The sequence below is a fragment of the Cygnus olor genome, chromosome 3 (assembly GCF_009769625.2).
Source record: "Cygnus olor isolate bCygOlo1 chromosome 3, bCygOlo1.pri.v2, whole genome shotgun sequence".
Taxonomy (NCBI): Eukaryota; Metazoa; Chordata; class Aves; order Anseriformes; family Anatidae; genus Cygnus; species Cygnus olor.
The window spans coordinates 65,364,712-65,386,672 of NC_049171.1; the positions used below are offsets into that span (position 1 = coordinate 65,364,712).

A 21,961-nucleotide genomic window follows, 5' to 3' on the forward strand; every position below is an offset into this window, starting at 1 on the left:
CTGCCAGTTTGTTTCTTTAGAGAACCTGGTAGGTTCTCTAATTTTAAGAAAAATAGAAGGGAAGAGGTTCAGAAAATTGAAATTAAAAAATTCAAGGCATTTCTCAGTTTAACAAAATAATTTATCATCTACTGAAGAGAAGCAGTACCCAAGGGAAGACAGCATCCTTCATTACCTAGCAGCTGCACATCACCCCAAGCACAAGGACTACAAGGGATGAGACAATTCTCCTGTAAAAGCAACAGAAACAAGCACGTGTTCACGCAATTAAGTACACACCAGTTCTGATCTACAGTAACAATTTCCACTGACACTGACAGCATTTAACTTTTTTAGTACACATTGTAAGCATTGCCTGTGAATTGTTTCAAGTATGTTAAGATTTCAGTCCAGTAGTTTAAGAGAATTGCACTCCAGTCTGAAAAGGATAACTCGACATAATCTGGTCTCTGCATGGGTTCTTAGTGCCTTATCAGTCATAGTTCAGCAACACCAAAAGAGAAGTCCACTTGTCTCCAACAGATTTCTCTTTAGACCACGTCTTTATTGTTGTTTTGAACAAAACAGAGCAAAGATGATTTGTTGAACTGCTATCCTGAATCTAACCAAGCAATGCTGCAAGGAGAAATGTACTATTTTGAGGAGTTTCATTTGACTAGGCTGGCCCAGCTAGCAGAGTACAAACTGAAAACAGAGTTTCTGAAGAACAATTTAAAGCTTGAGCATGTGAAAAGAGCCTGAAGAAACAGAAAAATTGGGAAGATAACATCTTAAAACACAGTGCATTCCAAAAGATATTTTTGGCTGCAATAAACAAGACCTTGAAGTTGACCTTCAAAATGTAGCATGAACTGTGCTACAAAACCACATTTCTAGAACACTGCATTTCAGACACTTCTCAGGAAAGGACGCATTATGTTCTTCCCCAACCAAAAAAAAATTTTTATATATATATATATAATATATATATATTTTATATATATATTATATATATATATATATATACACACACATATAAATTATATATATAATTTTTATATATATATATATATATATATATATATATATATATATAAAATTGGGGCTGCATTTTCAGTGGTCCTTTTCTTCTTTGGAAAGATTCAACCTTGTGTCAAATTCCAGTCTACAGGTACACCTTATTAACGTGGTGACATAGTTCTGTTCACAAACATAAGCAGAGATCTAAAGATACGCAGGTGATTAAATTCAAGCTTTCCCAGAAGCTAACCTCCCATTTCAAATTAAGTCACAAATAGTGCTTAAATTTCATTGATATTTCACCCTAAGAAATAGACAGTCCCTTTAAAACTCTGTTTTCAAATAGAGAAAAAGGTTTGCTTCTGGATAATATTTTTGCTTAAAGAAAGATTCCAGTGGAACCTGCCAGCACAACAGAAGGCTGCATTCAGCTACCTTAGGGTATGCTCCTCTTTCATTTTTTACAGCTGCTGAAACCTCCTCAGTGTCCTGAGGGTCCTTGCTTTAAGTGAGGGCAGGCAGTGGCACAACATTGTACACGAAAGGTCAGTAGTTCTGAAACACATTCACTCCCACTGGTCAGAAAGAAGCCTGGACATCGTGACCTTCAGAGCAAGGTTCATCATTTTTCCCAGGCTTTGTGCAAGAAAAATAAACCCCAGATGGCAGGGAGCCCTGACAACTAGCTAAGGAAGCAGCCAGTGCCAATCCTATTGCAAAAACAAAACAAAACACCAAACCATAGTATAATAATGTAATAATAACAACAAACAGCAAAGCAAAAGTTGCTTTGCTACTCACTCCTGCCAGCTGTTTAGTATAAACTAGTTGTTGTACCTTTTGATTAACACAGCTGAGGAAAATCTCACACATACTAGGCCAGTGCTGTCACTGGAGAACCAAGCTGACCTCCTCTGTTTCCTGCGCTGGCGAATGAACTTTACTCCATTTCAGCCAACAGTGCTATCAGAAGGTGGAGTCGTCTTACAAACTGAAAATAAATTTAGAACCATTACATATGACAGCAACAAGGTGCCTTCAAAAGAAATGTGCATCAGTTTAAGAATAAAATACAAGACAGACCCCTCTGTCATCTGCCAATAAACACACTAACGTTCATTATTTCATTCATAAAAATGACTTAACCATTTAGGTTGATTTTTTCATCCTCCATGTCATGGTTTTGCACTTTGATTTCAGCCACACCTTTAATAACTTTACTAACCTCTAGCTAACCTAATAGTGGATTTTCCAACAGAAAACGCCAGGTAGCTTGAAATCAAACTTGCCTATTGTTCTAAACAAATAACTATACCGCTTTTGTTCTTCACTGTGCAAACTGCGAGAAGCCAGCCGAATTACTCAAAACATATTTATTTTGCGTCTATGCTTTTATACTACCTTGAGAATGAACACAGACGCATTCCACCTGGCAAGGTGCGCAGAAGGCGCATGCACTGCTGTGCCTTGGGGTGCACAAGGTCAGAAAAAGCATTCTGAATTAACAGTGAAAGACAAAGTTTTGCAGACTCCCGCCTACGTATAACAAAGATGCAGAATAATCCACTGTCTCATCTGTAATGCAACCTACAAGCCTGCCTTCTAGGTCTGTCCCTCATGAGGACATCTTTGGCCAGAGCCACGGAGCTTCACTGTCAGAAGAGATTAGCACAAGATAAATGAGGAACAGTAAGAAAAATATTTCAGGACTGAAAAACACCCACAAAAAATTTTGAAACTCTACAGCACTACTGGTATTACTGTCCTTAACAGCTGCCTTTTCTGACCTACTCTTGATATATATGCATATGCATATACACACATACATAAATAACCAAACTCCAAAAAGAAAAAAATAATGAAGACCTATGCATCACACTGCCACTCCCAGAGTTCTCAATTCAGTGCTGATAAACTAGGACTGCCAGTGCATCTTCGTGGGCCATTTCAGCACTCATATGTAATACACATAACCCACAGCGAACATGAATTAGAAGCACCTGTCTAACCTTTTCTTGGCAGGATCCCCATCAAATATGTTTATCTCCCCATCCAGACAGTTAGCAGTACTGGAAAATAATAATACAAGTTCTAAACTTTAAGGCTGTGTCTATTTTAATCAACTCCTCATGTTTCAGCTTAGTAACAATGAAAACACTTCAGCCACACTCTCAATTTCCATGTGCTAAAACAATCCTACAGGGCTTGGACTGCAAAGAAGTCTTACACACGAAAACTGCTTTCTGCACATAGAGCACACGTTTAGAGGCCAAGTACAATCTGGCATTTCTGCCTTGAAATAATTCCCTTTCCGTAACCTCATGCCTTTAGAATGTCCACCTTTCCACAATTCAGAGATCTGATAACAGGACAAATTTACTATTCACATTTGTTATGTCCTTTTATTTGGCTGGGTTTTTCCCTTGAATAGTTATTGTGCCATTTACTTTAATATGTAATGTATCTTATGTATACAGTATGTATTAGATAGTTTAACACAATTTTTACAACTGGGAAGTATTTGCATATTACTCATTAAAAAATATCAATAAGAACGTTTTGGAACTGTACCTAAACTGTAAGGGAAAATCTTTCACTTAATCTGATGAACTGTCAGCCTATACTCCTTTACTGCTGAATTTTAATACTGCGTGGTACTTCCTACACTGCAATGAGTATTTACTGGGGAGGTCATATTCAGGCTTTCTTTTAGAAGCATTTTGTTTTCCCATACCTGCATTAATATATTTGATTCTGATTAATGCCTCAGTAATAGTTTATGGTCACACCTTCCTTTCTATTCACAAGTCTATTATCGCCATGTTTATTTTTCATTTTTACCCTCTACCAAGAGATATGTTGGTAGCATAGAACATACATTAACATTGCAGCGTGCAATGTAGCTTAAGTATCTTGCTGTGTGGTTCAACATACAATGTGCTGGACACATTAGCAATAACTGAAAAATCCACTACGTATATCAGAAGTTATTATTAGCTTATTTATAGGTACTAACCAAACATGGACATATAACTGTCTCTGAAGTGAGTGAAATTAATTTTCAAAACCAAATACTACAGATGTGTCAGCTCCACCCCACTACTTATTTTTTTTTCCTTCAAACTTCTGCAGGCGTTGAAAAATCTTCTGAAATTGTCAGTGTCACTCTTTTTATCTTTCAAGATAGGAAGGCAAGAAGAGCTGGCTTAGAGACGCACTCATTCTGGAAGCATAGCATAACTCTTATCTGGCAAGATCAACTTCAGTGGCAAGTTTCCATGCTCCTTAAGTCTTTGACCTTTATTTTGCAGTCAAAAAATACTTGCAATAAAGCTGAAATTAAAAGCTTATTTCAACAGTGAGTTACCTTTGCAACAGATGTTGCCTCAATTAATCTCTTTGTATAGAGCTGAGAAGTTACGAACCCATGTTCTCCTTCCACAGACAACATTTCTTTGCTGTAACTACGTCTAGTGCCAACAACTGTTTAAAAAAAATGTTTCAGAAGAGAAAATAAACATACTTTTGCCAAGAACAGTCAAGTATTAGGTAATATCGCACCTCCAGACTATCATTTAGCAACCTGAACTGTTGGTTAAAGTTTTCTAGGCTGCAATAACAGAAAGGTATGCGTATTGGGAAGGGCATGTTTATCTTCCAATCAAGCTAGATGTTGGCGCACTACAGTCTCACTTACTGGGATCCAAGCATGTCAGCTGCCTTCCTCATATCAGGCTGTTTTGTTTTTCCTCGTTCACAGCCAAATGCCTGTTTCCCAAACTCCTCAAGTGCGAGCTGAGGAAAAAAAGCAAAATATTTTATCCCGCCCAATTTTTATACGCTTTCCTCTGAAATGCCTTTCCACTCCCAGCACGCATATTTTGATGTACTCAAGTATTGGAAGCTAGGTTCCAGCTTCCAGCAACTGGCATTAAAAACCAACGCACAGGGTAGGCTGTTCTTAAAAGGGGCTGGGGTTCCTTACATCAGAGCAAAAACATCTTTTACTTTAAAGGCGAACACTCACAGCAGCGGTTGAAACTCTTCTTAGCCTCCCCAGCCCAGGCTAAAGAAAAGAGAGCCTTCTGAGCTTCATGCCTTGTAAAAGAAGAATGATTATCCTCTCAAGGTCTTATATTGAATTAGATTCATCTCTGTCAGATTTCAGTCCGCAGCTTTTTGCCCGTCTCCTGCTCTATAGACGATTCCTTCTGCTCTGATTAGTTTTAGGTGTCTTATTTAACAAAATCATTTTAAAGGCCAATTCTTTTATTGCACTGTGAATAGAGACATCCACTCCAACTGTCTCTCTCATGCAGACCGTTCCATTTTCCATTAACTGCTTTACGATTCTTCCTCCATCCTCCTAAGGTTAAACTTTCAACATTAACGATACCAATCAAACCAAGAACACAAAAACCACCCAACTACACAGCTGAATGAAACTGAAGAAACAGGCAATTTCCCCAGGTCACTTGCTGTCTCATCTGAAGCGTGGCAGAAATGGCAAGGATTATGGGAATACTCTTTTCCTGATTCAGCTTAGCATATATTTTGAGCTAACTCAGCTGCTTTCACACAAAAGCAGGTGAAGAAGTGCTCATGCAGCTTTTTCCATGGGCTTTCTTATTGAAGCAATGCAATACATTGGCTCCACAGTCTGGCTGTGGGGAACTGAGAGACTACATGGGCAGGGATGCAGGAAGAATTGCATCGGCTATTGCCTGTGTTGTGTTACAGAATTGGGTCAGTCTGAAGCTGGAAACATCCAGCAGCAGGCTGGAGGAGGAAGCTGAACCTGCAGAATGTGAACAACTTTATGAACTGGCTCAAGCATTGAGAGAAAGACCCCATGACTTTACACAGCTGCACAATGATATAGGCAAATGCAATATAAATGACAAATACTCATGGGAAGAAGAAGCACGTGTTCATTGCTTCCAACAGGACAAAGGGAAAAAAACAAGTCTTTCGCCTTCACCTTTACTCCCTCCCTACCTCTTCCACAGCAACAGCGCTATTAGGCTATTAAAAGCAAATAAGTGGCTAGGGAAGTTAGATGGAAGGAAAGAAAAGTTCACAAAATTTAAGTGAGATACGGACAAACTGATGAACACAACATACTGTTGCAACAATTGCATTCAGGGACAAGAGTGAAATTGATTTTATTTAAAATTGCTGCTGCTGTTTACTTGATAAGACACCAATACAATTCAGCATAAGCCAGATGGATAGCAGAAGACAAAACCTGATGAGGAATGGTAGATAAGTCAAAGAAAGCAGGAAAAAAAAACACACCAGAATTCTTGGAAAATGTGCTTTGAACTGAGAAAGCTATATTCAAAGGTAAGAAAGGAGGGGGTAGAAAGAAGAACTATGACTATTTCACTTCTAAGGTTTTAAATTTTATTGGAGTGAGGCTTAAAGTTCAAATCCTAAGACTAGATGATGCTGAACTAAGTTCTCGTGAAATATGCATGTAATAAGTTCTTAGTTCTTAGGAACTAAAATGAGATTAAAATTACCTCCCTACATATACCTTTTACTGTCTTACGGGAAGAAGTTGTCAGAATTACTACAGAAAATACAGAACGGCTGAGGCAGGAAGGGACCTCTGGCTATCATTTACTCCAACCCCTCCGCTCAAAGCGGGAGCAGCTAGATGAGGCTGCTCAGGTCTGTAGCTGGTCAGGTTTCAGCACCTCCACAGCCTCTCTAGGCAACCTGTGCTCTCTGGGCAAACAAAACAAAAACAAACAACAACAAACCCCCTTTTTCTCATGTTTAAATGTTACTTCATTTTGTGTTCATTACCTCTTGTCTCGTCCTTGGACACCACTGAGAACAGTCAGTTGTTCCATTTTGTTTTGTTTTTGTTATTTTAACTTCCCCTCCCGCAGTCAGGTACTTACACACTTTAATATCCCTCTGAGTTTTCTCTTCCCCAAGGTAATCCAGCGAGGCAAACCAGAAGTGAATACGCTTTTTACACTGCACACTCCAATCTTTATAGCATACCATACAACATGTTTTATGCACCAGTCTACTCAGAGCAATGATCCAAGTTTACTTTGTTTCCCCACTCAGTGCCTGCCCAGCCCTGGAGAGAGTTCAGATCTTGTCCGATGCTAAAAGTATCTTAAAAGTTGTATTTTGTCCCCATATAGAAGCATTATGAGTGGCAGCCCTGAATAAACCATGTACATGTGAAGAAAGTTTATCGCAGAATAATAATACTGATGCAAGAGAAATTGATACTACTCCAGCTTTTACTCTTCTTCTTGCTTTTAACTATTTTGCATAGCTCCACCTGAGGAAAAAATATAACTCTTCCACATTCTATTACAACGCTAGAAAGCCCTTTTTACCAATAAGACAGCGTTTACTAAGGAACATCTGCATAGATAGCTATGCCATGAAAACCTACACCATACCGCAAGCACACCACTGAAATTTAAATACGGGCTGGTCTTACGCTTGCTTCTTCCCTCAAACACGGCATTCATAACCAGTGGGGTATCTGACAAGTGTACTGGACACACACAAGCAGGACTGCTGTTCCCTGACATCCAGGCGTCTCAGTGGGGAGGGTACACAAAATTTATTGCTATCAGTAACAAAAGTTTTGTTTAGTGTCTCATTTCTATTCCTTTTTCAATCGGAAAACAAAAAAATTTCAGCCCCTTGCCAGTGGCATTTAACCTACATCTGTAACTCCTAGTAATATATTGAGTGATTATATCAAAATAATAAAATTCTAGTATATCTGTTCCCTACTCTTAATTTCCTAGGAACCAAGATGTATTGATATGTATAACAAGCATATAATTTCATACATTCACTCAATACAAACAATATAACAGTTATCTTACATTTAAACTGTAACAAGAAATTCCCAAACTGCAGATTTTGCATTTCTTAACTTCTGAGTTCAGGTTCTCAGTTTTCAATTTAATTCTCCATATTATACTGAATCTACTGCAACTATTTTCATTAAAAGAGCAGAGCTACCGCGCATTCACCACAATAAATGCATTATGCCAGCATTCACTGCAGTAACCACCTTAAGGGGAGGGCAGGAGTGGAAAAACAAAACAAAAACAGCTGTGATCTCATTAGCCAAGCTCATTAGGTAAGACCTCATTAGCCACCATCCCACAATAATGTGAATAAACCCTGCAGACACTAATGAAAAGGAAGCAATCACGGACCAAAAGCCAAATAATCATATAGAGCTGCAGCCCACTGCCAACCAAGCAGTTAAAGTGCCGGAATGAAATTGGGCGAGATACCCAGCGAGGCACACAGCTGAAATCCCACGGTCAGGCTTCTCAGGCACAGAGCATCCCTCGCCTCGTGCCAGCAGCACAAACAGGAGCTCTGGGTGCATCAAAGCCTCTTCCAGCACGAAGATGTACAACTGAGTAAGGAAGAGGGTGTCTAAAACAAAACTGAAACTCCAAAATGCTTCAGCTTTCCTTCTGATAATTCGGCCTAAGAGGTCCTCTAAGTTTTTAATGTTAGTAACATTTAATATTTCCACTATGTGAGAAAAACAAAGACAATTTTGTTTTTCAGCTATTACACACTGACTTTATCTTGATTTCGGTCTGTTTCTTTGGTTTGTAAACAGTTTAACCGCTTTCCAGTTTTTGTATTAAGTTCTGAAAAAAAAAATGCTATAATTATATAGAGTTTAATAAATTTTGGTGTTTCCAGCTGACTTCAGGGAATTTTTCCCCTTTTTCACCGAAAGAAAGATGAGCAGCAGCATTATACACAAACCTTTGTTGGAAGCCTTGAACTTTAGTGATCATCAGCTACTGCAGCTTCACTTCACTATACAAATCACCAGTCAGGATAACAAAAATTTCCTAGATAGTGTTGATAGAACAGTTTAAGCTTCTTAGTATTTTTATCATTAATGTCCCGGTACTTCAAGATTGTTTTTTTTTTTTTTTTGACTAGGCTATCTTGAAACAACCACGCAGCTTAGAAAGTTAAAAATATTCTCACAGCTTTCTCTTCTTCTGCAATCACCTTCAATTTCTCATTACTTAGTTCACATTTGAATGCTCAGACTAACAGTTTAAATCCGCACTAGAATAGAGCCCCTTTCCATTAGAAAGACAGTATAAAAGGCTTTGTTTTGATGTTGTTTTAACTACCTAAAAGGTATAGCTTAGCCGTTAAAAATGAATTTATGTTTTAAAATGTCCAGTTCAAATTTCAGTGTATCAGTTCCTACTGAATCTATGAGTCTAGACATTTTTAACAAAATATTTTTCTGCCCAAAAATAGAGTGAAAAGACTACTTTTGTTCAAGTCCTACACAGACTAATAATTTATCTTTTCATTCTAAAGGATGACAACTTCTCAATCATCCAAAGACCAGCTCATCATCCATGTACTTTATATTTTGTATGAAATGCCATTTACAAAACAGTAATGCAACACAGCTATTACAGAAAATAAATCATGTAACAACACAGGTATTTTTCCCACTATGAACCCAAATTTAAAAATGAGTAAAAGGAACACTTTACATGAAGCTAAAAATGTAATATGGTCCCTGAGAAGCTGACTTAAAAAAAAAAAAGAAAACATTTGAAAAAAAAATAAACAACTTTTCTTCAAAGTATGAAAATTACCGAGGGGCGGACATGAGAGGAGTCCCAGATCAGGTCACATGGGAATGCTAGCCTTCCAAGAAACAGTAATAGGAATTATTTTTTCTGGTAATGTAAATCTAACATGATTCTCCCCATACCAGTCTCTAGAAGACACACTCACTACCCACTTGTTAACATAAAGGAGCAGCAGTACCTACTCAGAGAAATCCAAAACAAAACAGACACACTATACAGATTACGTGGATATAAGCCTCCAAGTTCTGAGTGATGAATTGAAGTAGATTTTTAGTCAAACAACTTCCACAAAATTACACATCTAATCTCACAGTTTGGAGGCTGAAGATGTACAGAAGTATTACGCACAAGCAATGGATATTTGAAGACATAAAGGTAAGAAGACCAACCAAACTTTTGAAATGACCTGTTTCTCACTCTGAAATGGGTATCATGAATCAAAGATGAGAATTTACACCTACCTACAGCAACCACGCTGAGCGACAACAAAAGCAGCCAACTGTCCCCCACCAGACTGCTGTGTAATTTTCACTCTTCCTTTTGAAGAAAGAGAGACATCAAGCAAAGGAGACCACAGACCTTCATGTTTCACTCCACAGATACACATGCATCAACGATCAAAAGCCATACAGTAAGTTCCTCGAGGTCCTGAGAGGACATGGTAGCTGAGGAGCCAACATGACTTCCCACGCACAGCTATATTCTCTTTTTTCATGTCCCTCCACCCCCACAAAGAAAAGGGGGGAAAAAAGTGGAGAAGCTGAATCTGAAATGTAAGTAGAACACTAAGTGAGAAAGGAGCAAATTAAAAGATGATTTCTCTATGGAGTAATACAAGGCCATCAAAAAATGTAATAATAATAAAAAGCTGCTTAACATTTCACTGTCTTTTGGAAAAGGAGTTAAAGTGTTACAAAACCATAAAATGCCTCTGCAGTTTCAGAGGAACCAGAGAATGCATGAGTTCCAAAAATAAGAGAGGTTATCCTTCTGTTATCCTCATAGAATTTCACTCTGGGAAAAAAATGAAGAATTAATAATTATCCATTTCCAGATAAAAAAGACCCAGCCTTGAAACACAGCAGTGCATGGCCTAATATCAAATGCTATTGGTATATTTCCAGGTTAAAAGGATTTAATTTTGTATCATATAATTCATTCAAAGCTGGTTTAAAAGCTTAAACAAGCTTACCTGCTCAGTGAAGTGCTACTTCGAAACAGGCTGAAACAAAACTGCTCCCTTTTGGCCAGACAGAAACTATGGGTGACGTCTTCTCACAGAACCTTGAAAAACTTACAACATATGAAGCAAGCAAGCTTTTTGTGATCAAGAAAAGGAAAATCACCTGTCAAGGAAAACAGTATTAAGTAGACTTTGCCCCTGAAAGATATTTGATTCTGACAGTTAATATTTTCAGGGTAAATTAAGTGCAAAGAATAAACAACACCTGCTCAGAATGCATTATGAATTTGCTATATCACTTGGTAGATCTATGTAAACTATGTTCAAAAAGTAAACCCAAAAGACTAGGCTTATTGCATTCCATGTCTTTTTCACTAACATGGCAAAATGAAAAATTGAAATATCGCTCTGTTTTCATTTTAATTACACTTCTTTGAACAAAAAATACTGGGGGGAAAAATGCCTATTCATCATTGCTTTTGCCTATGCCATTAAGCACTACTAAGTAGCCTTCTGTATAGTTCCTGCATAGGAACTGCATCCTATATAGGATGCAGTTCTCCGTTGAACACTCATTTTAGTTTCCATGTTGTAAGTTTTATTTTAAAGGCCATCTTGACATCTTCAGCAGGAAGCGTCCTGCAAGCTTACAGTAGCCTTTAACAGCTGAAGTCAGAACCGGTAGCACTTCCTTCTAAGCAACGCACAGTTTACTTACATCCTAAAATGACCACGTCCTTAAGGTACTCATCTTAAAAGCAGAGGAAGAAAGACGAAGGAGGTTACTAGATGGAGCACATGCCACCTACTTGGAACACAGCCTCACACTAAAAATCCACATCTCGTAAGAGCACAAAGCACAAGCCACGAGATGAAGATGCCTGTTGATGCCACGGTGAAAACACTCAGCTTGCTAACATCGGTGTTTACACACAGAGGCTCGTCACAGTGAGCAGCAAGTTGCACCACTTTACCGTCGCGTGTGCTATAGGAGCTCAATATTGAACCACCTACATCGCATCAGAAAGCGTGACTCACGAATGTCCTCCAGTCACACTGGTTTCCAAAGTAGGAGGGATGGAAGAGGTTGCCAGCAACCATAAGAGCAGATAGGAAGCAATGCTTTGTACACACATATGCGCAGGCACAATCTCAGTTTAAATAATTTTCCAACATCTACCTTTGGGAAAACAGTGCAATTACACAGATGCCCACCAAAATCACGTTTTAACTAGCTCAGACAAAACTCTCCAGTCGGTTGAATCAGTGCAAGCGTCAAATTATATCAGAAGTGATAGTGCTGTGACTCACATTTACAGAGAAAAGAGCTGCACTGCTTCAGCCCTGCCGGCATCCAGCCATCTGCTCCAACCTTCTCCGAGTTACTGACCCTGCAACAGAGCTGACAGAAGAAAACCTGACTGTGCCCGAGCCAGTTCTATTCTGTCAGCATCCTTACTCACATCCACCTTTCATTGGAAGCCTGAACCAAAGCAGCTCCGGCGCAGACACGTTTCCTTCTGTGCAGGCTCCAAGAAGGAGCTGTGCTGGCAGCCAGGGGCAGCTCACAGCAGCAGAGCTCGCAGCCCACCCACCACACCTCCAAACTAGTGAAGCTTCTGCATCCGTACGAGACCTGCCATTTAACAAGATGCCTGTTTTACACATCTTCCTGTGTTAAATATGCCATCCAGCCTCCTTGTTGCTTTTCTGTAACCTACAGTAGCCCAAATGACCCTAAGCATGAAGGGTTCTCTTCTCTTTTGAGAATGCATACCTAGCTGAATAAAAGCAGTAAGTATGAACTGCCTTAATTTTGCCTGTCTTTATTGCACCAATAAAGGGCTTTACATAAAAGCAAATACAGTGGTTGAATGGACTAGGCACAGCAGTAATATCTGCCCTTCAGTTACTGATGCTATCTCTGCTCTGGGGAAAGGAATTTGTTTTCCAAACTTGTCATGCAGATACTTAAACATGAGCACTGAATAGTTATTTTTAAGAAAACTGTGTCTCTGTATAATGGGGCAAGGCAAAGCAAAGTCCATCATTGAGCCAAATTTGCAAGAAAGAAAAAGGAAAACATCATAAGGTTAGAGTCAGGAACTGTATTTCCAAGATAAAGTAATATACCCAAATTTTAAAGACAGATTGAAGTGAATTGTGGTGCTTAGTCCTGAGCATTTTGAAATAGACGTAATTTTTAAGAGTACCTCAAGCACAACATCTCTGTTGGGTCCCCCAAGCACTTGCAATACATCATGTTATATTTAATAGACAGGTTACAGAAATAAAACTGCTTATTTGCATTTTCTTCCTTCAGAAGCAGGGGAAGATGCAGCAATTAGATTGCAACTGCTTGGAAGCTTAAGGTATTGTTTGTTGTTTTTTTTTGTTGGTGGTGTTTGGTTTTTAAAGCAAAATCTCTTTTACCTCTTTGCAAATGAAAAAGAATAGCGAAATGTCAAAAGGAAGAAGTAGCGATGTACCTCGGGAGACGTACCTAGTGATGTACCTGGGGAGAAAAACACCAACAGAGAGAAAGGAATAAAAACAGCAGAAAGCAGGAAGTGGAAAAAAAAAGTAGGCAGGAAAAAGCACAGAAGCATAAATATGAAGAAACATGAAGATTACAAAGGCATGATTCAAAGTCAAAAGCTATGCAGGTCAAGATGCGTTTGCTTTCGGAGAGCTACAATTTGTTGATTCAGTGAAATGCATTTCTACCCTGGAGATGAGTTGAAAGCACATGAAATAGCTCTGGATGAATGGGTGTCAGAGCAAAATAAGAGGTACAGGAAGAGATGACGTTAGAGGAACAAATGAAGCCAAAAGGATACAGGACAAGTGTTTGTTTGCACGACTCTCAGGAATCAGCTGTCAGGTTCATCTCTTTCCTAGTCCCCCTCTTCACTGTCTGCAACTGGGGAATGACTTGGAATGTTAGCACCTATTTTCCCGTTTCCAAAACCCAAGTGGACAAAGTCCTTTCTTCCAACTGTAGCGAAGAACAATTGCAAGAACATACACGATATCTTCCTCTTCACTGAGAGCTTCACCTTACAGTTCAGATACACAAGGAATACATCCATTTAAAAATTACTTGGGCCCACGTGTACACAAAGGACTGAGGCACTTTGCTATCACATCCTGTAAACGGCTGGTTGAGGAGCAGTTTCCTAACCAAATCAGTTAAATAACAGAAGAGACATTCTAACAACTCAAGACCTTCTCAGCTGATCAATAAATAGCAACTTCAGACCACTAACAAGTGATACAATGAGAAACTGCTTCAGAATAACACTTCTTAAGCAAGGAGAGTACCCTCTTCCCTTTATAACCTTACCAAGCTTTTGTAGTTCAAACACTGCAAACATGCTGAACGCCATTCCCAGTCTCAAAGTTTGAGGGATTTGGTGTAGGTTTTTTCGTTTGATTTTGCCTTCAGAGGATACACAATAATTCCAGCATAAGTGCTTTTTAAACACCAAACCTACCTTATCATTATTGTAAAAATTAAATATCATTGCTGCCCTCTATTTTTAATTTCCTTAAAAGAAGAGTGCAAGTGATACAAGAATGACTCAAGCAGTACACATGCTTTGCTCATACAGTTATTTAAAGCCAAAGATTTCTCCTTGCTTCAAGATTTTTGGTTAGAAAAAGTACCAGTTTTGTATCAAAATGCTCTAACTTGACCCCAAACATGGTCCATCGCATACAGTTACACTGCAGATAAGCTCAAAGACACAATACCAGTTGGAGCATTCGAGTCTCAAAGAGCACATAACTCACAGTGGTAATGAAATCAGGTGACGAAGAGCTAGCGGCTCATCCTGCTCTAGCAGTTCTGAATCATGCAACTGCAGAGAATATTTCTCTCTGAAGGATCAAAGTGTTAAAACTCGTAAATAAGCCGTAAATGGTGGTTTGGCAAATAAGTTTTACAACCACGACTATAAAACATTACACTTCTGATCCTACATTTACATTCTGGTGTTTATGGGAAGTCCAGCACTTGCCTTTGGAGGCTCTAGCAAAGGTGATGAGACCACACACAGATGTGAGTGTCTGCCCACACGGAAAACCTTTCCAAAATTAGGCCTAATCACGACAACCAGAACAGAGTAGCAGCCAGTCCTGATGCAATGCTATCAGCAGACACCTTCGATACCCCCTTTAAAAACAGAAAAGTAAGCACACGTGCAGTAAATGGACACCATCATCCACTCTGCTATTGCAATTACTCAAAGGATGCTCAAGAAGTTTCATAATGTCTGCAGAAGATTTACAATGAATCACCCCGCTAACATCACCCGGAGCCCATTGAAGACAATTCACCTGAGGAATTCACGGACACCTTTTCCGGTCACACAGATTTAGACTCTGATCACCTGCTGAGCATTTTTACCTTCTTAAATGCTACTAGTATGTTAAGATTGTCTTCTACATTTAACTGGCACAAGTCAGAGCTTGCTAATGTCACTATCTCTTTCTTTAAAGGCATCAAGTAGTAACCTATGCTGTTCAACTGTATTTTTTTTTCCTGCCACAAACCACAAATCAAGCTAGGATAGTTTTAAACAGATGAAGCAGGACGATATCTTTAAAAAGAACTCAGTAGTTCCTATAGCAAGTATTTTAGCAGTCTGAGCACCATTGTAACTCAGTGCTTTAAATAACTAAATAAAAGGTGAACTGCATTTTCCATATCAAGTACCTAATTATTGGCATGCATAATTAATTTAGCCGCTCCAATATAATTGGAAAAAAAAATCAGTACTTTAGATTTGCTGCCACTGTGTCTTCACTTGATAGAGATGAAAAAGATTCCTGAAGACTCACAGCAACAGAGAAAAAGGCCCTATGAGGATGCCAGAAACCTGCTTAAAAAATAAATCTGAAACTCTAAGACAAACATTGCTTACAATAAGACCCACCTCACGCACAACAAGTTACCATCACAAACAAAGTAATGCTGTTACCTAGTGGTGAAAAGCTAGGTACATACAAAATGGTATAGCTCTGCCTTTTATTTAACTAACCTGGAATTCTTATCCACAAGCTATTAAATGACTTCAAGAAGGAAAAGATGGGGAAAAAAGCCTGATTTATGAACTAACAAAAGACACTGCTTTCCTCGCACTCGGTTCTGTGACAAAAGGTCAGTATTTTTGCACCTGCCAGTTTTGATTCTAATCAGAGTTACTGACGGACAAACAGCTACCTCATTTCCTGACCGTCCCAAACCTGTTGTTTTACGCTCCTCTTGCAACAAGAACAAGAGCTGGAAATCTGCAGTATAAAAGCCGTACCGCCTTCATCCTCAGAGCTGAGTTTTCCACAGAGCACAGTAACGAAAACAGGACTGCATGCCCCTCAGCACCTTACCACAACACATTCTCAATTACATAAACCGACGGTAGCTGATTTCAGCCAGCACCCCCTATGACATCTGGATAAGTATGTTTATGTTGCTTTCAGTCAGCAAGTAAATAGCTACAGGAAGAGCGCGAAGACATGAAGACTTTAACGTCACTTACTCAAATGCAAAGAAGAGTCCACTGGTGACCAGGATGAGAACGAGAGTCAGGTAGAAGACTCCAGTCTGTCGAGCCATCATGATCCTCCCATTGCAGAAGAATTTGTTCCTTCCAGGAAAAACCTCCCATTTTCTCTTGGGAGCTGTTTTCTTTTTCTTATGGGGAGACTCCATGGGAGACGAAGAGCTGTGCGTGCTGATCTGACTGTATTCGCAGTCTTTCATGGGCCCACTGCCACCTCCAGGAGTCATCAAGAGAAAGTAAAATGTGGGGAGAACCCCACCAAACAGCAGGTACAATATATATATAGAGTGCAAAGCTTCTTCTGACCAAGGTAACCCTCTCCACCAGCCCCAGTTAAAAAGGAAGAGCCTGCTACCAGGCCAGCGGTAGGTGCACCACGCAGACCCCGGTTAACTCTTCAGACACCACAGCTGTCATGTCAGCAGTGTTTGAGAGGGCTCCGTCCTTGCTCCACCCGTTACAAAACCACCACGCAGGACAATCCTTTTTTTAAAGGGACGTATCGCAAAACGAGAGAAAAATAAAAAGATATATAAAGCAGTTAGGCTGTCAGAAAAAAAAAAAAAAAGTCTTTTTTTTTTTCTCCGAGTTTATTTTCGAGCGGGAAGGTTTCTTCTTCCTCCCCACACACACACCCCGAGAGGCAGACGTCCCCGCGGTCCGCAGGCTGGCCGAGGCACGGTGCGGGAGCGGCTCCACCATCCGCGGCGGCGCCTGGCGACCAAAACCCTCCTCGGCCGCCGCACGGCGACCGCTCCCCGGGGAGCCCCGCGGAGCCCCCGATCCTTCACAGACCGCCGCGGCACGGCCGGCCGCGATCCGCCTCAGGGCAGGGCGGCGGGCCGGGGCCGGGCCGGGGCCCGGCAGGCGGCGGCTGCCCGCCGGCTCCTCATCCCCCCGCCCCGCCGCGTCCCCGCCTCACGCCCCGCGCCCCGGGCGGCGCCGGCTGCCCGAGCCCCCGCCTCCCCCCGCGGCGCGGCTCCTCGAAGCGAGGGCGGAGCGGGAGAGGGGCGGAGGGCGCCGCCGCCGGGAGAGCTGCGCCGGGACCCCGCCGGCCCCTTACCATCCTCCCCGCCCTCTACCCGGGCTTATCCCCCGCCGCCAGCCGCCTCTTCATCGGTGAAGCGGAGCGGCGGGCGGAGCCCCCCCCGTCCGACGGCCCGCCCGCCCGCCCAACTGCTCTGCCCTCACCGCCCCCCTCGCAACCAGCCGCCCCCGCGCGCGCACGCACGGGCACGCGGAGCCTCCCGTCAGCCCCGGCCGCAGGCGGGCGAGGTGTGCGGGGGAGCGCTCGGCGCGGAGAGGCCCCGCCCGCGCGGCCCGGCCGAGCGGGACCACCCTCCCTCCGCCCGCTGGGAGCTGTAGTTTGGCTGCCCCCCTCCGCCGAGCGGCCCCGGAGGAGGGGAGGGCGGAGGAATGGACTACAAGTCCCAGCGTGCCCCGCGAGCCCTGCTGGCGGCGGGGGGCGGGGCGGAGCCCGGCTGAGCGGTTGGGGAGCTGAGGTGGCTCCGCGGTGGGGCTGAGGTGGCTGCGCCCGTACCCAAATTCCCTCGGGTCGGGGCAGCCCTGCCCTGCCCTGGGGCACGTCCGCAGCAGTCCCAACAACCACAAAGCGTGCCCATCAAATGTCCAAGTAAATTAGGCTCTATTACAGCCCCACGTGGTTGAGTGCTGTCCTAGGGGAGACACCGAAAAGTAAACGGTGTGAGGGCGCAGCTGAACTCCTGTGTGTGGGCAGCGATTTCTGCTTTCATAATTCCACTTCTAATTTTGCAGATATTTATCCCTTTAATGCAATAAACTAATTCTTTATCCGTAAAGAATGACTGATAACAAAGGAACTTTGGAACAGGCTGACCAGCACTGGATACTCCCCTTTCCTTAGTGAAAATTCATAACTTTGGTAACCAAATAGTACAGACTGACCTGGCAGACACTCTCCTGGTGGGTCTGCCACCCCAATTATTGATATGCAAGAATCATTTTGGAAATGTTCATGCCACATAGGAAAAGTATGGAGGGGTGTCTCACTCTGTAAGGTTTAAAGGAGTAATCCTGTGGTAAGCAGGCAGCAGGATGCAAAACCAGCTCATGATAGCATCTCTTGTGAAAATGCAATGGCATCCCCTTTTTTATTTATTTTATTTATTTATTTATTATAGTAGGTGCTGCTGCACTACTCCTTTCCATATCCTCCTCCTCCCCCCAGTGCTTATTGTCATCTCTTTGCCTGCTATCTCATAACTTACACATGTAGGCAATTCACATCACAGCATTTTCATTCTTTGAAATGTTCTTTATAAACAACTGGTGAGTTTTCTTCCTGTCTTCATGAATACGGCATCAATACATGCCAGCAGAAGGCTGCTGATAGAAATGCGATTCACTGACAAGTGTTTTAGTCTTTATCAGGTTTTTATTAGCACATTGCTGGAGATCTGTACTCTGACAATATTAATGGTTGTATGATGTGAAATAGCTCTGTTCTCTCCAGAGGTTATGAAATATTTCAGGCATTCAGAAAACAGAGCAGACAGTTCATGTAAAAATGTCATTGTTGGCTTATCTTCATTGGTAGCACTCCAGCTAATTTCAGAAACGCTCTTCAGAAACAAAACATTTGCAAACAATACCAGCACCTCATTCAAGCTGCTATCTACTCCACAGTATTTCACTTGGGTTTTGTTTAAGACACTGTGGTTGTGAAGTGAACTTCAGTCATGTTAATTGAGAGGAATATGTAAAAGAATCTGAGGAGTGCCCCAACAAATAATTTGAAAAGTAAAACTCAAGAGTGAAAGTCCAACTTCTACTGCTTTCAATAGGCAATGTATTTTGACTCTATTATGATCATCCAGTGCTACCTGTGGTACTTTTCACACAGAAAGCCTGTACTAGTATCTAATTTGTACCAGTCCTGCCTTGGAATTCAGAGTACGATCCTTTTGCAAATAATTTGAAGACAGTATAAACACCTTTTTAAAATTGCTTTTAATATCACTTGAAAACTCCTGTACAAAGGTATTTTATACAACTAATAGTTACCATTTGATGGTATTTTTGAAAGCATTTTTTATAATTCATTCACAATATTAATGAAAATTGTTTTGAGGCACCAAACAGATTAAATCATAAACACAGTAGGTAGGACAAATAGATTCTCTCTTCATAAAACTTTGTAGGATCATGTGTTCTGGTATGTACTTTTCTGATTTCTTTTCTGTGACTCAGGTTGATCTCCATGCAATGGAAGAATATGGTGCAGCAACAGATAGTTAAAAGAAAAAAGCATATCTTTTTGTTGAGAAAATGACAATGGAAGAGTTGTTACCACTGAAACTTGCTGTCTCTTACCCTGTCTTCCGTGTGGAGGTGTCATAAGGGCAATTCTTAAAACAGCAGCTAATTTGCTGAGATGACAAGTCACCTTATGTGTATAGAGCGTTGCCATGCTTCATGACAGAATCAGCTTGACAGTGGTGTGAGCGTAATCAGAAAAGGTATTTAAATGATTAGATAATCACAAAGTAAAAAATTGTAGGATTTTGAACATACATAAGATGTCTGTACTCCACACATCCTACGTTGCCAAACCAAGTGCTTCTAATGAAAAAAGGAGGAAATAGCAGGTATTGAACTGAAAGATCCAATATTCTCACAGGTGGAAAGACATCAAGGCACTGCCACAGACATGGGTTCTAGGGACATTTTCCAAATCTTTCACAATTAGTTTTTGGAAAAAAAATAGAAGTAAAAAGTATTATTATTGTCAGGCAAGGCACTGAAAGAAGCCTTGCAGTTTCAGACCTGTTCAATAGTAGAGAAGTACACCATACATGCCAGTTTGTAATGTCAGTAGCACTTACATAATGTTAAGAGTTTTTACAATTTTAATACTAAGAATTTTCTTCTTTTTCCCTCAACAAACATTTTTCTCATTTTTCTCTGATGTTTTTCAAAAGTAACTCTCTACCACTGCTTGGCCAACAAATCATCATTTTAGCTTCTTACCAATACCAGCTGTTCCTTTTGTGAAAGTACTTCATTTCCTTCAAACTGTTTGGGGTAAAACTGGAAATATTACTAAATTTCGTAAAAGTTGCCAAATAGCCTTGGAGGAAAAGTTATTTTGTTTTTGTTTTCCCATTACTCCTCCTGGAAGCTAAATAGTTCAGTTTCCTACTTTTAATGTTATCCCATTAAAAAAAAAAAAAGAGCTTAGTTTTGTTAAAATCATTATACTTCTCTAAAAAATGTAGCTAAATATTTTGCAGAGTATAAAATAACTTTTTGTGGTTTTTGTCAAGAAAACTGAAAATGAAATTACGTACGCAACTTCAGTCCCAACAGCACTAACTTTCTTTGAAATGACAGATTTGTTTTTCAGATAGGCCACATCCCCAGAGAAAACTGTCCAACTCATGACCATTGAATTTAAAATTGCCAGTGCAGTAAGTCCTAAGAGACTAGATAATATTAGGCATGATGAACATTAAGAAAAAAAAAAAAAGAAAATGAAGAAGTGAGAGTGAGACACTGCACATCTGAAACACTATCTAAGGAATCAAAAAAGTAAACAGAGGTTGTCATTTCTAAAACATAATCAGCTTAAGCACGTCCAAAAGACTTTAAAGTGTCTCTTAAGTCTTGCTATTGAAAGAGCAATGTGTCTAGTCATTTATTGTACAGCCTTCCAACAAAGCAATACATACACTGCTCCTCTGCAGTGAATTAAACAGGCAAGGGGAGGTAAGGAAACTTTTCAATTTCTGGAGACCAAAATCAATTTTGTATTTACAGTTTACCCACTTCATGCTAAACCATATCTCATGGTTGTTGGTGGTGTATTTTTTGTTTTGTTTTCTCTTCTAAAGCATTGGAGAAATAGCTGTTTATAACTTGAATGTCTGAAATGGCTTAATCATATAGAATATGGAATATTTCTACAGTTTTCAGCTTACAACTTTGGCTTCTTAACATATGGCTTCACTGCTTTGGATAGAATCCAAAATCTATGGATATTGTCATTTATTCCAGCAGAAGATCATAATTCTCCTTAAAAATACAATTAAAATCCAAAAGTTTTCAGAATTGGGCATGCTTCCATGATCAATGACTGCTTCCAAAGTTCAGGAGATACAGCCTCAAAATCTTACAATTTCAACTGAAAAAACAAACACAAGCGTTATGTGAGGTCATCGCTGTGGTATTTTAACCCTATTTAACAGTCCTTCTTGCACTAATATGAGTGAAAGGAAGAAGAAAAAATTGTTCATTTTGGGAAGTTCACATAACATGCAAGTACAGAAAAAGAAAGGACCAGGAGGAGAGTAAAGTTACGTGAGGAAAAAATATTTCCACTCTTATCAGTGTTGGAGCACATAAAATGATCCCTCACTGGAGCCAGGAAATAATTTTCCTCCTTAAATCCGTAAATCTTAAATCCTGCATTAGTGTAGTGGAGTGAATTATATTTTGTTTGTAGTTTTGCTACCATGTGAAGAGCATTGCATTCCTCATTGCTTGAAGCAGAGCAGCTCCATTTTATCGGTCGGTGCTATACA

At 40.5% G+C, this 21,961-nt stretch overlaps 1 protein-coding gene across 6 annotated transcripts in view; it reads right to left on the reverse strand.

Annotated features, from left to right (window-relative positions):
* Positions 1-17,306, reverse strand: part of ZDHHC14 (zinc finger DHHC-type palmitoyltransferase 14) — a 108,194-nt gene extending 90,888 nt beyond the window's left edge. For 2 of the 6 annotated variants that reach the window (XM_040551224.1, XM_040551222.1), the window contains exon 1: positions 16,374-17,306. In XM_040551224.1, the coding sequence (XP_040407158.1) occupies positions 16,374-16,624 (251 nt within the window). In that variant the 5' untranslated portion in view covers positions 16,625-17,306. Of the gene's footprint in view, positions 1-16,145; positions 16,165-16,373 lie in introns of those variants that run through there. The other 4 variants (XM_040551223.1, XM_040551221.1, XM_040551225.1 and 1 more) reach the window with 3 other exon arrangements.
* Positions 17,307-21,961: the final 4,655 nt, after the last annotated feature.